The sequence below is a fragment of the Ciconia boyciana genome, chromosome 2 (assembly GCF_034638445.1).
Source record: "Ciconia boyciana chromosome 2, ASM3463844v1, whole genome shotgun sequence".
Lineage (NCBI taxonomy): Eukaryota > Metazoa > Chordata > Aves > Ciconiiformes > Ciconiidae > Ciconia > Ciconia boyciana.
This window is the reverse complement of record NC_132935.1, coordinates 155,581,802-155,598,029: the sequence shown is the minus strand read 5'-3', so window position 1 is coordinate 155,598,029 and position 16,228 is coordinate 155,581,802. Positions and strand designations below refer to the sequence as shown.

The window sequence follows — 16,228 nt, the reverse complement described above, 5'->3', positions numbered from 1 at the left end:
GGTGTTTGAATATCAGATTTTTCACAAAGCTGGCTCAGTTCATATGAAAGCTCAACTAGCAATGGAATTATGAAGAGTACTCTAAAAAGACTCACCATGCCTCCATTTTAAAATTTCTGAAACCTGCATCAGGCATTTGAGCTTTGGCCTTTCTAGCCTATGGAGTAGTATATGAATTAATGATTCTTTAAAATCGATCTGTGCCATTTTTGTATTGGGGTATTTCTGTCACAGTCATTCTGAGAGAGCAAGAATAGTAGAAAGTTTCTGCTATGTGTCTTGTATAGTCAAGAACAGAAATCCTTCTAAATAAATCTAAAGTGAGTAATCCCAAAAGCAACTAATGATTTACATCCATGCTTAGAACTTAGAGCTTCTCAAAAGGCAGAAAATTTCATTCTGCTACCAGTAGCTGGAAAACTTTTTTAGAAAGCTTGGCATTTACAGATCTTTTAAGTCTCTCAAAATGAAGGAAATCTTCACATGTGTATTTATTTCTTCAGTGTCTAAAGCCAAGATTTTTTATATAATAAGCTAAACACATAGTATCTGTCCAGTTCCAGGCAGCTTTTTTAAAATCGGTTAAAATTGGTTCAGTGCCACATCTGGCACTATTAAAAGTAATGGGGATTTTTAGAAATTTGTTACTGTTTACCAGATGCCAGTATTGTGCAAAAATTCTTATGAAACCACATCTGGAAGGGGAAAGTAAAGTGCTTGAGGACACTAAAATCCAAGACAGGTAAAAGAAAGTGTCATTTGGAAAAACTGATGAAGTTCAACGTAGGCTTTTGTGATGTAGTTTGTTATGGGGATACTTCCTGCTTAGGATAACAGAATATCAATCCATATTCTGAATAAATTCATGTGAATTCTGTGCTTATGTGTGTATATATGTGTGCCTGTGTGTCTGTATATACATAACATGCACATATGCAAATATATAAATAAAATATGTATAAATTAAATTACATGTATTTTTTGGTAGCTGGACCTAAATAAATGCATACACTGTTTTTAGTTCTTCAGTGCATTAAACCTTATGATGTTAGAAGTTCTAGTCTTTTATTTTAAGTTTTCTCATGTATCAATTCATTATTTGTTCTGTGGTCTGTTAGGTATATATTTAAAGACCATATTGCTCACAATCTTAATTTCAGCTTGAAGTATTATTTTCAGTTAGCTGAATGAAGGTTCTGGTTGTAAATATCTGTGAAACAGAAATACTTCAAATATTACAGCATCTGCAGTTACTCATTCAGAAAATCAGTAAGGCATAGGGATTTTTTAACGTTATTATAATTCAGGTTTCACGATGATGAACTTCCCAGGTACTTTTATTTCTCGTTTTTACGAAACAGAACTGGTGTAGGGACGGTACATCAGTTTTGCAAAATTCTTCTTATCACCAAGTCTGGTGTAACCTATTTATTTTTAAGACAAAGAAGGAAATAGTATACTTTTCTTTCTATTATTTGCTTTCTGAAAGGAAGATACATTATCTAATGACTTTACAATAATTTTGAAGGGTAGAAAAACTCATTCAAGGAAGTGAGAATTTGTCAAATAGCTTTTTGAGTATTATTAAAACCTGGAGATGCATAGTAACCTAGTTTCTAAGTTTCTATGTTTTCCTAAGTTTTGTAGGTCATACCACACTGGAGATTTTCTCTGTTATTTGCTAAGTCTCTTAGGCAGCCCTAATATATATTGGTGTTAATTGGTGGCATGTAAGCAACAGATCTCTTTGTAGAGGACGTTTCTCATGCTGGTCAGAGTAAGATGCAAGTGGAGATTGCAGCCTTTTTATAGTAAATATGTACCTATTAGTGAAAAACCAAAAACATTAAAAAAAAAAAAAAAGCTCCAGTAGTCCTTGAAAGAATTCTGTTTATGTGGATGTCATTATTGGAAAGTAAACAATAGGGCAATACATGCTCAGGACTAATTTTAAGAAACTGTAACTGTTAAGTATGGTTGGGAATGCAGTGAATTTTAAAATCAATACTAAGAACAAATAATCTCTTCAGTAATGAATAGAGTTAAAGCAAAGAAGAGAAACTTACTTGTACCAGTGCTGATTTAAAAGCCCCTTTATATATATTTGTGTCTCTGGTAGAAAACTATCACAACTTTTAATTCCATGCACAAACCAAAATTAATTATTGTTTTAGTATTTGCAGGAAGCAAATAAATAAGAGTTGATAGTAGCAAAACATTTTATTTTGACTGTGGTGTTCAATGTGTGATTTATAAGAATTACTTTATTTGGTAGTTATTATAGTTAAATGGGTTATGCTGTGTTGCAATTTTTAAGGACATATTTTTTATAAATTCTTTAAACTCTTTTACCAATAAGTGACATAAAATTGCATGACATATAAAAACATAAAATTCAGACTTTTTTTTATTTAAACTTACAATATCTTGTCTTTGACTAGACGTGTGATCGCATCAAACAGTCGGCCAGTGGTACCAAGCGTCGTGTATTCATCATTGAGACTATGGGTGGTTATTGTGGTTATCTGGCTAATATGGGGGCCCTTGCGGCAGGAGCTGATGCTGCTTACATCTTTGAAGAACAGTTTGATATTCGAGAGCTCCAGGTATATAGCAGTAGAAATGTTTTCCTCATTTTTAAGTAGATCCTAAAATTGTTGTACATATATAGCATAATGTATATATTTTAAGTAGATGGCTCATGTTTCAAAAAAACCAAATGTGTAGATTGTATCTAAAAGCTACATTTGTCAGTAGCACTTTAATATAATGCCAGTTCTTATGCCATATTATATAAAGGAACATATACCAGTCAGATTCAGTTAACTGACAAAATTATTGTATTAGTCATTAGTCATTAGGAACTTGATATGGAACTTGTCTACTATGAGGCTTTTACACTTCAGAGGTAGTTGGTGCTGGCTGTGGTCGTGGACAAATACAAAGCTAAACAGATAGAAATTTCCTGAAAGGAAAAGAGGTGTGAAATGAATTGTAGTTCCTCCCCACTCATTTCTCAGTGGTGTGTACTCTTCATATCATATATGGGAGGGAGTACCAGCACAGTAGTACATCACTGTATCCATAACAGGACTTTTGCAAGGACTGGGAGTAAGGGCAAGATACGATCTTTTGTGGCAATTTCTGTATTTTTATGTATATTGACATTGTCTAACTTGGTGCTATACCAGTATAGCATACAAAAAAACAACTTTGTGTTGCTATTAAAATTAGTTATTTGTGACATGGGTGAAGAAATTAGTTTTAACCCAAGATGAATAGCCATACACAATGTATTATCCTGCATCTTGAAAAACCTGCTGATTATTTGAATTTGCACATAATATCTGATGTGGAATACTTTACAGAAGTTCTCAGGATATGTAGGCTCATTAAAGTTGTTTTAGAGTTCTGTATGGCTGGTTAAAAATACTTTTGTTGTTTTTAGGCTAATGTGGAACACTTGACTGAAAAAATGAAAACCAGTATCCAGCGTGGTCTAGTGCTGAGGTAAGCAAAAGTAGTTTTAATAGATGGCATCAGTGATGCTGAGTACTTCCAGCCAAGTAGGCTGTTTGGCCACTTGCAAAGACACTCTAAGTCTATATTCCTTTATTATTCCTTTAGCATGAGATTTTTACTAAAGCTGTAGCTCCAGAAGGCAAGTCTGGGAGCTGTCTGGATGCTCAAGTCCAAAACTTCCTTCTTTCTATGTAAATGTATTTGCTCTACAATCTAATACTTTATCTTATTTTCATCCTCTTTTGTCATCGGCTTTGTCTTTTATTGTAGATTCTTTCTTACTAGAAATAGTGTGAAAACTAGCATACATGTGTACATATATAGTATGGCCTTTACTATAAAAATCCTACGTAGATTTTAGGAGATTAGATAGAATAAAATATCTATCGAAAATCAAAACATTTAAAATATGTTGATTAGCATGTTTTAAAATTATACCTTCTTAGGCAGCATGAATCAGGCTGTAGCTTCTCTCTTGAGCATTTATTTTCAGTATGCTGAGTAGCGAAGGGCTGAAAAATGAATACCACAATAAATTGTATGAGGATACCATTATATTTGTTCAAGTTCTACTAGTTATATGACTAGGGTGAAAAAATATCCTACGTTTACAATATTGGTAAGGAACAGCCTAAGGTACCATTCATTATCCATGCTTTTACAAAGGGCAAAATGATGACATTGGATGTCAATGGCTTTTTGTTTTAATGCAGTTTTTCCTTTGCATAATGAACTTGTCAGACCTAAAATGATTTTCTTTTTTTCACTAATGTATTCCACAAGGGATTCCAGGTGACCTGCCAGTGATGTCAGTGTAGTAAAAGTAATGCAGACTTCAAAATCATGAGCATGTTACATGAAAGTGAACATATGTGATTGATTAGATGAAAATATCTAAGCCACGATTACTGGTATCAAGAAAATGGGAAAACATTTGTCATTCAGTAGCTGTAAAGACATCCACTACTTAATAATAAATTTGTTAACTGTATCTGGCCTTAATTTTTACAGAAATGAGAACTGCAATGAGAACTACACAACTGACTTCATTTATCAGCTGTATTCTGAAGAAGGAAAAGGAGTGTTTGACTGTCGAAAAAATGTATTGGGCCACATGCAGCAGGTAAAAATGACCTTAAAATTACAGGCAAGCTTAACTTTGTATGAACAAAGAGCATACACTATTCAAGCATTTCAAGCAAGTCTGACTCGGGATTAAAGAAAAGAAAGTGTGTGGATTTTTGTTCATAGGTAACTCAGAAGTTTTTGTTAGGATTATATTTTATTGCAATTCTTTCTTAAAAATCTAGGAAAAAATCGCATTAGATTCTTAATGATATTCATTTTTATTCCTCTTCTGTCTATATTAATAAACAATTACACTTTTTTTTAATAGATAATACAGCTATCTTATTGTAATACATCCTTAGAACACACTTATCTGCCCATCCGTAATGTATCTGGCTTCTGAACCCTGGAAGAGATGAGATTTCATTATGAAAATATGTGCAGATGCATTGTTCTTGTAGAAGAGACAGTAGTGAGCTACTCCTTGTGGTCCTTGTACCTTGCATCTCTTTATCTCACTATACTGCTTGTTAGTGGGCAAATAGTAAATTTCTAATTTGGCTACACTAACCACCAAGACTGAAGTAGAGTAAAAACTACATGTAGAGCCAAATTTCTCAAGTACTAGTAGTGAAACAACTGTCTTTCCTTTTAAGTCATTTCAAATTGTATGTATATTCCCCTTACTCATATATTTCTAGATTATTCAACACCGAGGTTGACACTTTCTGCATAAAATTTTGCAAAGTTTATTTTGAAGGTCAGGACCAGCATTAGTCAAACAATCTGTTTGGAAGTATTTGGAACTACTTCACATATAATTTCAGTCCCATCTGCTGCATTGAAAATGGATAGAAAAGTCAGACTTTATATAATATAGACAGAGGGTTTAAAAAAACAAAACAACACTTTTGTTCCCAGAACTATATAAAGGCTGCTGTAATACTTGGAATGAAGACAGCCAAAAAAAAAAAAAAGAAAGAACACAATTACTAGTCTAGGAAGTCCCAACGCAGTTGTTTGATCCTAGTATTACATACACGGCATTATGGCCTTCCTCGTTCTCGCTGCAATAGAGCTATGCCTCCCAGACTTCCTAGATTACAGAGAGTCAGCACTTGCATTTCTTAGGCCGCCTCTGACACCTCTCCTTCAACAGTTTCCTGGTGCATATTATGCTGAAACCAGGTTGCCCTGTGGCAGTGTGATAGCTGGGCAGTGCTTAATGATCAGCGCTAAGGGGAAGTGGAAGAAAGGGAAAACAGTGCCCTCCACTTACCTAAGTATTATTGATTCAATGAGAATTCTACAAGTGCTTAACACAAATTTTAAATGTTTTAGCTTGATTTGCGTGGTGGGGTTTTTGGTTTGTTTTTCTAAGTGGGGGTGATGGAAATAAGAGGTAGAGCAGGCCATTAACAGAGATGACTGATAAAACAAAAAGACACAAATACTGGTTCAATAACTAAACTAACCCACAGTTAAATTTTCACACAGGGTGGTGCACCTTCGCCATTTGATAGGAACTTTGGGACAAAAATTTCTGCAAAAGCTATGCAGTGGATCTCCAAAAAGCTGAAAGAAACCTACCGAAAAGGTGCAGAAATATTTGGTGCTATCTCTTGTTACTGTCTTTTGGTTAGCTATCAGTATATAAGACTACGCTACTACACAAATGTATGAATGTATATTAGTTTGTTAGTCAACATACTTCTTTCCCTCTTGATTATGTTTTTATTATTCAGTAGTGCCTTGCTGTGCTTCCTACTGTAAGAAGACTTCCCCTCAAGTGAGGTCAAGAATTCAGATAGCTGTTTCCTTATCTTTCTTTAAAAAATGCTAGTGTGATTGCAGTTTTTCATGCATGAAGGAATTGATGGTTATATAGTTACATCTGTTCTTCCTTTTTGTTTCATGGTGGCTACATGGGAGACAGAAGAAGGTAATATGTCTTCTTTGGGAATTTTTGTAAAGCACTATTTACTAAAATCTAATTTACAAATTGATGTTAAAATTCAGTCTTATTGTTTGTTGCTTAATTACACTGTATTTTCATTTGCTAATCACCAAAGCTAAATTAAAAATTGAAGATCTCCTAACCCTATTAAAGTACTAATTGATATTTTATCATTACATTAAATATTCAGTTTAATTCAATTTAATTACAGAAAAAGGGTATTTGCTCCCTTACAAGTGTGAGTAAGAAAGATGCTGAATTATTTCATTCTTTTTAGGAAAAGTATTTGCCAATACCGATGACTCAGTTTGTTTGCTGGGAATGCGTAGACGGAACCTTGTTTTCCAACCTGTGGCTGAGCTCAAGAATGAAACAGACTTTGTGTACGTATATGCTGCTTACATTTTAAACACCTCAACACAGGCTTCCTTTCACCACATCAAACGAATATCTTCTCCACAGTGCAGACACACAGTATTTGCCAACCGTTTTATTCCACTTTGTCTTTGGCCTACATTCAGCCCAAGATTCATTCCGATTGTTCACTTGTCTTTTCTATCAACTTTTCTCTTCATCCTCCTTGTACTTGGAAGTCTCTTCTTATGAATTCTGGGACTCCACTGTCCTTTTAAATAGCATTCTCATAATTGTCTTTGCTCCAGTGCCTAGCATTGCTTTACCTCTGGTACAGTTTAGTGGGGCAGCATTTTTGCAACCAATTTGGTATTATACTTACCTTGAAGAACATCTTTATAGTAAAATCTATTCATTCCTTCAGTATTCTGTCCTTATTTCTTCCCCTTTTGGGTCAACGTTTACATCCCACCATAAATTTCAATATCTGATCCTATTTGTAAGGAATGCCGTTACTGTTTGTGTTGTCAAATGACCTACAAAATGTGTTTAGATAAGACAAATGTCTTAGCTACCAAGTAAATGACCTTATCTTTCCCCATACCTCCTACATAGACACAGGATTCCCAAGGAGCAATGGTGGCTGAAGCTGCGACCACTGATGAAAATCCTGGCCAAGTACAAGACTAGTTACGATGTCTCAGATTCAGGCCAGCTGGAGCACGTTGCTATGCACAGCCCAAAGGAAGCAGAAACCGGAGCCATCTAAAGACATCACTTTTAGGTTATTGTCATAGATGCACATTGTGAGTAACAATGCTTTAGAATCGTTACAGCTTTGTTTTGTAACATTTAAATTATTGTACCAGCACTTTATGTGAAACAAGACATTCAGATGTCACACAGATTTTGTCCTGTATTTGTGTTGCATTTGAAACAAACCCTAGCATCTAATGGATAAGCACCATTTACTGATACTACCCTTTAACAGTAAGTGCAACACCACTCTATGCACTCTGTAAGTTACTCATCTGTTACTCATCATTGCACTTTGTTTCAGAGTACTTACACCCCAAAAAAATAAGTGTAGATGGCTAGCTTTGTGTTGAGTTACAGGATGTGCTTAATGTATCTGAAGTGAAATAAAGTACTGTTGCAAACATCATGACTGACTTGTCAGAAATAGTATTCACCTGCTTTTAAACAATTGGGGGATCAATGCCTCGAAGGATTCTCTATACACTCCAGGGAAGGAAAAAAGCAACTGCCCTTTTTCTTCCCTAACCATGCAGGAAGTATTCACAGCAGGGCAAGCTCCTTTTCATTGCTTCTTCAGGATTAGGCTAGAACCTGGAATCCTTTCTCCTTGTAGAGGGATGATAAAACCATTTTTCAGGGGGGAAGAAAAAAAAAAAGCTTTAACAACTTGAGATTCAGAAGGGTGTAATCTGGTCCTTACTTCATGTTTCCTTTCAGCTTTTTTAAGACTATTAAAAAAACCCCATAACGATGAAAAAGGGTAAAATTGATTTTTGAAATTAGGCTGACAAACACAACATTTTTATGTTTCCTTATGCCAGCTTAAGGTATAACTAGACCTTGACAAAAAGTTAAATACTAGACTGTGTCGTATCAAAATATGACTGAATGTTACCCAAATTGGTAAGGTAAGTTCAATTTAATACACTGTACACTGATTCATTAGTGATTTGCCCACTACACTGCAATTCACTACAACCTTGGCTTGATCAGAGGTGGAATGTCCCATCACAAAGCTCCTCTACCTGTAGGTGGCTTCTGCAAAGGAAGCTGGAATTATCACACCAAAGAATGAAATCTGTGAGAGACATAGTTTTTTATATATCCAACAGCAGACATGATTTCAAACAAACACCATTTAAAACTCTAGAGTTTTACATATACAAAAATATTTAATTTATGTAGTATTCATATGCAATTGGAGGAGTGAGTCTTCGGTAAAATATTAAGGTCTGTCTTTGCCGTAACAGAGCAAATCATTCTTGCTCTCAAATACTGTATGGTTAGAAAATTTTTCACATAGTTATTTCAAGAAGGACAGCTTTTAACTGGTTTGTTGGACACTGTTAAAAGCAGCAACGAACATTTAAGCTGGACCATAGCACAGTTAAAAGTTACTGAAAAAAACTAATTATATAGTCACACAGATTGGCTTGTTTTGTATTAGCTTGGATGTTCAGCAGCAATTCATCGTTTGACCCATGAGGGATCTTTGGCGATATCTGCATTTTCTGGGCCAAGTACAGCTTGACCACGAGTGCTCTTCCCAACTGCAAGGTACCTGGAAGAAAACAAACAAACAAATGAGAAGCTGCTGCACTCAGTTATCCATAACTCTGCTATAGAAGTTAAAAATATTCCCATCTCAGGAAAAAGTGCAGTTTGCTATGTACCTATTGTTTGCTTTTACAGCATCTTTTGGATTTATAGTGTTTTTTCCCCAGTCATCACAATACAACAGTCTCCTAAGGCACGGCCCTAACTAGCCTATCTCTTTAAACTTGTCGTCTTCAGTAGTGGAATTCTTCAGTCTAAAGAAGCACAAAATGTTACAAATCTAGAAGAACCAGCTCATACAGCCAGGAGCTGGATGTCTGAGTGTACTCCTTCTCCAGCCAGTTTCTGGACCCTTCAAAAGTAAAACAATCTCCCACAAACTCAGAACATAGGAGGAAGTTACCTCTGCTAAAATGCAATAAGCAGGATATAATTAACATCTCGCTCTCTGGGTTACAAAAGCAAATAGTGAAAGTATTTAATATGTGAATAAATAATAAAGTTAATAAAGTATTTAATAGTGAAATATAAAAGGCCAAGGGTAGAAATCCAAGAACTTCACTACAACAACCTTCACAAAGTTTTCTTCTTTGAATTAGGTTTTTGTTCTATTTTCCAGGTAAACATTTTCCTAAGTTGAGCACAGACTTACTTGTTTGATACATCAACCAGGTTATCACTGTTGACAGCAAAAAGTTGTTCTCTGTGTGACTGCTTCATTTCATCTGAAATCCCATATAAGAAATGATCCATTCCTAGGAAAAAAAGAAAACAAAACCACACACTGCACTGGTGTCCTGGCATCTCAGTTACAACTAAGTGCATGAACGAGTGCAAACTAGGACAGGTACATGTGCTGGAAGGGAAGAATAGAGACTAGCATTAGGCCACTGTTCTGAGACAATATCTAACTGTAAATCAAATATCAAAGGTTAGAACTGGGTACATTAATTTTCTGAGGTAGTAAGAATTTCCTATTTAGGAAAAAAGATTCATATTCTATTCTGGCAACAGATTTAGTTTGTCAAAAATCTAAACGTAATGGTGGTCCAGAAAACCTAAAACACCCTAACATGATTCATTCTAAAGAGTCTCAGTACCTTCTAACAACGTTTTAGCCAAACTGCATTTTATGAAGCTTCTGTTTTTATTGTGGTTTATAACAACAAACTCTTAACATTTGCAATCGGTTGTAGTATACATGCAAGACAAAGGTCTGATCACCTTTTTGTACTACACACAGAAACCTGCATACAAAAGCTTGCCTACAGTATTTTAATGTTAATATTAAAATTAATGTTATAGGTCCATAAACAACCAGAGAACTCCAAAATAATCATAGAAAAGCTTTTTGTCATGCAAGTAATCTGAGTGGGGAAAAAAAAGTGGCTTGGGAGGACATCTGTCACCTAGTCCAACCTCCGGCCCAAAGCAGGGCTGACTTCAAAGTTCGATAAGGTAGTTCAAGTCCTTATGCAGGGCCCAATGATCAATATCAAGGTAGTATGAAGGGATAGGTATTTCTCTCTGCAACAGCTTCCAGGCCCATTGAACAATGTTCTTCTATTCAGTCTTTCACTAAATTTGCTATAACCCCATTAAGATGCATGTTCAAATATCAAAGAATGTAAATCATTACTCTCACAAATACCAACGTTCAACATGCATGCATTTCACTCATACGCACCTAAAATTCATTACTTCTTTTTTCAATTGCCCAGACCAGAACCAAGTTCCATCAGCTGAAAGTCAGCTTCATTTTAAGTTTTCTTGTTTAATAAGTTTTGTTAATACAAGTACATATTAAAATAATGTTAATTTTAACCTTATAATTCCTTTATGTATAGGAAAGGAATGTATTCTAACTTAGCAAGTTCTGGATTGAAATTAAGCTGAGAATGGGGGAGGGAGGGAAAAGCGAGGAAAGCAAAGCAACGTGTGAGCAAACAGAAAAGATGTGAAGATACTACCAAGCCATCATAAGTATGCAGATATGTAAAGAAGATAACACCCTCCACCGCAGCAGACAGACTGTTATGCTTTAACTTCTTCAAAAAAAGAATGCACAAAAGGTTAGTGACATTCATAGTCAATATGCAAATTTCTGTCAGGAAAATAATCCTTCAACTTTTTTTTGAATCAGAAGACCAGTATTTCTTTTTATTTGCTTGCATTTAACGCCCTTCCCAAGCCTAAAATTGTTTCTTTAATCTACCTCCATCTCCTAGCTGTATTCACCTGACACCAAGGAGCAGTATGAATACAAAAACTGCAGTAGAGAGACTGAATGCATGTAGTATTTCTGAAAGGGAGCAACAGGAATTGACTGCTTCATTGAAAATGCAATTGTCTTACATCTGCCAAGTACAAATTTTATCATATAATACAGTTTAGCAAACTATTTTCTTGCCTTTAAACTTAAATAAATAAAACCAAACATTGGCAGCGCTGGGAGGCTGGCGAGAATATACCTTTATCTGAAGGAGCTATTGGTGCATCTACAGCAGCAAATACTGCTAGCTTAGCTTCATCGATATCTTGTTGTGTGAATTCTCCAGATTTGGCCCATTCAACTGCTTTTTCAAATGTTTTCAAGGTGGCTAATGAATTTGGGTCTCTTAGAAGAGAAAAAAAAAAAGTAAAATTAATTACTTTAGTCTTACCAGATGAAATACTATAATTGCTTTGTTCTCGTTTCATTCGTAGTTTAATATGCATCACACAAACATACATACATGGGGATTAAACCAAATGATAAACTTCCTTTTTGTTTACAAAAAGAGGTTTTGGTTTTTGTTTTTTTTTTTTCCCAGAAGAAGTGTTATAAACCAGGCATATTTTGAATTTTAGATACACAAATGTAGCAAGTTCCGTTGCCTAAAGTAGTTCCAAGGCAGTGTGTAAAGAACTGGTATTTAAAAAGATGGTAAGCCACCACTGTTTACAATGCGCTATCAATTTGCTGCAACAGCTTAGTAAGCATAACTGCCATTAATATCAACAACAGTAATATTTATGATACACCGTATCTTCTCTAAGTTGTGTTTCCTGCTACACCTGTTCCTGCTCTCTGTAAAACAGGTGCAACAGGTTAACAACTACTGAAATACTAACCAGACAAGTCCTACCATGTTGAAGCTTCACAGAGAGGCAAGGCTGCTCAAATTTTAGCTCAAATCCCAACCAAGTACTGTGCTAGGCTGTCTTTGGTCTAGGGAAACAATTTAAGCCAGGACTCTAGCCACATGACATTTTTAGTGGGGATTATAACTAGTCTTTAATATCTCCAGTTCAAATTTCATCTGGAAGTGCTTTGGTAAGACCAATGCCAGGTAACTGTTCTGGACCAGCAAAAAAAGAGAAAAAGAGAAGACAAAAAAAAGGCAATTCTAGCTCATCACCAGCAATGCTTTCTGCTGAATCTCCGATGATTCCAGCCAGTCACCAAAGGAAGCGGCATATTTTCAAACTCAGGACCTTAGGGAACAACATCATTCTACTTCCTGGTCTCAAATTTAGAATAGTCTTGAATTCCCTTTTTTAGGGCCTCCTCAACCCAGGAAGAAACAAGTGAAAGCCAGTTTTACATAAATCTGGTACCGAGACAGTAAACATCTGAATACAGAGACAAAACAATGGCTGCTATCAGCAGAGATAAGTTAGGCTTTCCCAAGGACAGAAACCAGAGAAAGCAAGGAGGGGCTTATCAACTAAACTGATATACCTTAAGCAATTAATCTGAACATCATCAGCACAGAATCACTTTCTCGTGATTCAACATTCTTTTTATTTCACTTGATCTTGAAAGAGAGCTACAACTAAGTCAAAAAAAGATACATGTAAGTGCAGTCAGCGGTCCCCTCAGACATGAACAGGAAAGAATGAACCTACTGTTACCTGTAGGAGTAGAAAGTGAATATGCCATTGTGACTAAGTTTAGCACCTCCACCATAAGCCCCTCCTTTCTCTCTGATTTCTCTATGTAGGAATTTAGCTGTCATCAACCGTGCAAGAATTCGAAGGCTGTAATGAGAGAAATACCAACAGCAAAGATGTTAAATGAATTGGACAACAGTAATATTCACAACTTCCTCTAAAGTTCACAAAGATCCTCAATTGCAATGCATTACTTCTTGTAAGCTACAACAGTAACAATAATAATGCTCAATATTTAATAATAGCTGAATAATGTGACAACATTGTAAGAGTGGCACTGCTTTGGACCATTCCTTGATTACTGCCATTTATTTCACTTTAATGAAATACAAGGGCAGCCTCCTAAACTTTGCTACATGCAATAGGATTGTCAACTCAGACACATCCAATTAGGCAGGGCTGTTTATTCAGAAGTTAGGGGATAGCAGCCCCTCGTTACTTATTCTCAGCATTTAGTAAAACAGGGCATTTCTGGACCTAGCCATGCAAAGGTTGCTCCATAAAGAATTTGTGACAAATGCACTGCAAAGCATTTTCTATCGACACTCCATTTTCTGTGGTCAGCCTAACGCTCTCCATTTTGTTTTGTGCTATGCAACATATACAGAAGCTCCCTGCTGACTCTGTTTCCCACCTTGCATAGTCTGCAGCTGTGTAGGGAACTGTTCGAATGCATTCCCCAATATAGTTCACTGGGAAGGGAAGTACAAAATGGGTCTTCATCTGGCATGGTTTAAAAGTAGGATCCTAAGAGAAAAACACATTATTGTCACAGCATAGATGAGACAATTTATCCATTTGAGAACTCTGGCTTTTTTGAGAGCTATGAAATTCTGCCAAACATACAGACACACAAATGCTCAAGCTGCCACTTGACTTACACAGCAATCACTGACATTTCGCTTGTGCCCACATCAGCAACGCAGTATACAGAATTGCCTTGGGAAACTAAAGTACATGGACACTGTACATCAGCTACCCATCCTTGCACACTGGCTTCTCAATTGTGCAGGCCTTGTACTATTACCAAAGAGTTTTGATTGGCATGCTTCCCCTGCTGTGTCTTTACTTTGACTGAACCAAGTGTTCATAACTCTCCACTTCTACGTCCACGTAAGTGCATGGTCACCACATCATATTTCAGTCCATCTACTCAATTTTAGATATTGAAACCAGATTCAAAAACTGAAACCCACCAAAAAAAAGCAAACTATTTTTGAACAGCAGCAGCTATATGAATTTCTGCTCAAATATCCCCTGCAATAAACTTGATTCTTCCCTACACCCCCACTTCAAAACTTGCAGTCCTCTTCGTGTCTCCAGGCCTCCGCAGTACTCGCTTCTTTGCCTCTTTCACACATGCACCTCCTTGTGTGCTTACTTAAGCACGATCAGAGCCTTACGCACCTCCAGTAGCTTTTATGACCCCATTTCAATACTCCCAAGCCTTTCTTAACTTCAGAGACCTGCTTCCCACCCCCTCACACATCTCTGGCTGGCTGGCTGGGCCAAGCACAGCAGCGTATACATGACTGGTCAGCACACAAAACCATGGGCTGAGCTCTCCCTGCCTTCTTCTCAAAGGAGAGCTCAGGGTATGCTAAGCTATTTTTCTCTCCTGTAGCCAAATACAGATTTTCATTTTTACTTAATTGTCACGCATACTCTTCTCTCAGGTGTCATTCACATTCAAAATCATTTAGGGAGGAGAGGAAGGAAAGGAAGGGGCTAACTGGGAGTGACACCACACAAGTCTGGTTCTGAAAACAGGATAAAAGTAAAATAAGCATCGCTTACAAGACACAGCACAAGCAGGTATTTGCCTGCACACATGGGTGTGAAGTTAGCTAAATGACCTTCATGTCAGAACCAAAAAGGATTACATAGAAAGATGAAGAAGTCTGATGGCTAGTTTAAAGAAACAATCCAGTCAGAGGGTGGAACTGAAGAGCATATTATGTGTGGACCATTAGTATCAGTAACAGCCCTCTGATACCAATATCCCCAACCAATAATGTACTTACATTAACCAGTTTCCTTGTGATCTGTAAACCAGTAAGCATTTTGCTTCCCACAGGTTTGACTTCTGAAGATTTCTACAAGAGACCCAGCCCTCATATTAAAAGATGATTCAACAATTTAGACTAATAATATTACAAATGCAACCCCTGCCCTTCAAACCTCTTTAAAACCACCATCAGACCATGTCTTCACAAACAGAAGCAAGCTACTCGATACTTCTTCATATTTGAACTTTTAAGCAAATGCCAAATAAATTTCCTTTCAAGAGTAATTTGGCACTGAACGACACCAAGACAGAGATTAAGTGAGGCCCAGAAAGTTTGACTATCATTTCTCTCATGGGTAGGGAACTGGAAGCTTATTCCAGTCTCGTCAGAAATTAAGACAGATCTGCACATTGACAGAGCAGATCCTTTGTCAACTCTATTGAGCCAAGAACATTTTGTACTAAATGCCCTGAATATCCAGATAACGAAACAAATTCCTACGCAACTGAGGAACTGCACGTCATGTCCTATTTGCTTTTGGCCAACATTTCAAGCTCAGCTAACAAAGAAGTTACAGTTTTATGTGACAGAGAAAGGAATAATTTCTTTTTCCACATCCCACACAAAAGCAGTAACCTCAGGGTAAGGCTTGACACCCAATCCACAGGATTACTATTGTCTACTTTATTGAGGTGAAGACAGCCTCTGTGGCAAAACACATCGCAGCTTATCACAGAGCTGACTCTTGCATATTTCTTCAGACATCTTTGTATGGACATGGTATCTGAGTTAAAACGATCTTCTCCCGATTGCACAGTGGTCTTTATACAAGATCAAATCCAACTGTGTTTGATGCCCTAGTCACAAATGAAGTAATTTCTTACCTCAATCACATGGGGACGAACAGGTTTTCTCTCTTTTTTACTTCTAGCTATGCCCTTTATAAATTTCTCTACTTCTTTAGATGCTTCTGATATCTGTTGAGGTGTTGCATTCACTGAACATCTGTTAAAAACACGTATCAAGTTTTTAAATATGTTTTTGTGTTTTTAGACAGTCCTTTATG

At 36.4% G+C, this 16,228-nt stretch overlaps 2 protein-coding genes across 4 annotated transcripts in view; one reads left to right on the top strand and one right to left on the bottom strand.

Annotated features, from left to right (window-relative positions):
• PFKP (phosphofructokinase, platelet) overlaps positions 1–8,069 on the top strand; it is a 48,259-nt gene extending 40,190 nt beyond the window's left edge. For all 3 annotated transcript variants that reach the window (XM_072854660.1, XM_072854661.1, XM_072854662.1), the window contains 6 exons: positions 2,442–2,606; positions 3,449–3,510; positions 4,534–4,645; positions 6,088–6,187; positions 6,825–6,930; positions 7,517–8,069. In XM_072854660.1, coding sequence (XP_072710761.1) covers positions 2,442–2,606; positions 3,449–3,510; positions 4,534–4,645; positions 6,088–6,187; positions 6,825–6,930; positions 7,517–7,670 — 699 coding nt within the window. In that variant the 3' untranslated portion in view covers positions 7,671–8,069. The remainder of the gene's footprint in view (positions 1–2,441; positions 2,607–3,448; positions 3,511–4,533; positions 4,646–6,087; positions 6,188–6,824; positions 6,931–7,516) is intronic.
• A 675-nt stretch (positions 8,070–8,744) lies between these two features.
• Positions 8,745–16,228, bottom strand: part of PITRM1 (pitrilysin metallopeptidase 1) — a 30,222-nt gene continuing 22,738 nt past the window's right edge. Inside the window, exons 21-27 of the mRNA XM_072854659.1 lie at positions 16,047–16,167; positions 15,178–15,249; positions 13,788–13,900; positions 13,115–13,240; positions 11,689–11,834; positions 9,870–9,972; positions 8,745–9,221 (exon numbers count right to left, since the gene is read on the bottom strand). Of these exons, the coding sequence (XP_072710760.1) occupies positions 9,128–9,221; positions 9,870–9,972; positions 11,689–11,834; positions 13,115–13,240; positions 13,788–13,900; positions 15,178–15,249; positions 16,047–16,167 (775 nt within the window). The 3' untranslated portion in view covers positions 8,745–9,127. The remainder of the gene's footprint in view (positions 9,222–9,869; positions 9,973–11,688; positions 11,835–13,114; positions 13,241–13,787; positions 13,901–15,177; positions 15,250–16,046; positions 16,168–16,228) is intronic.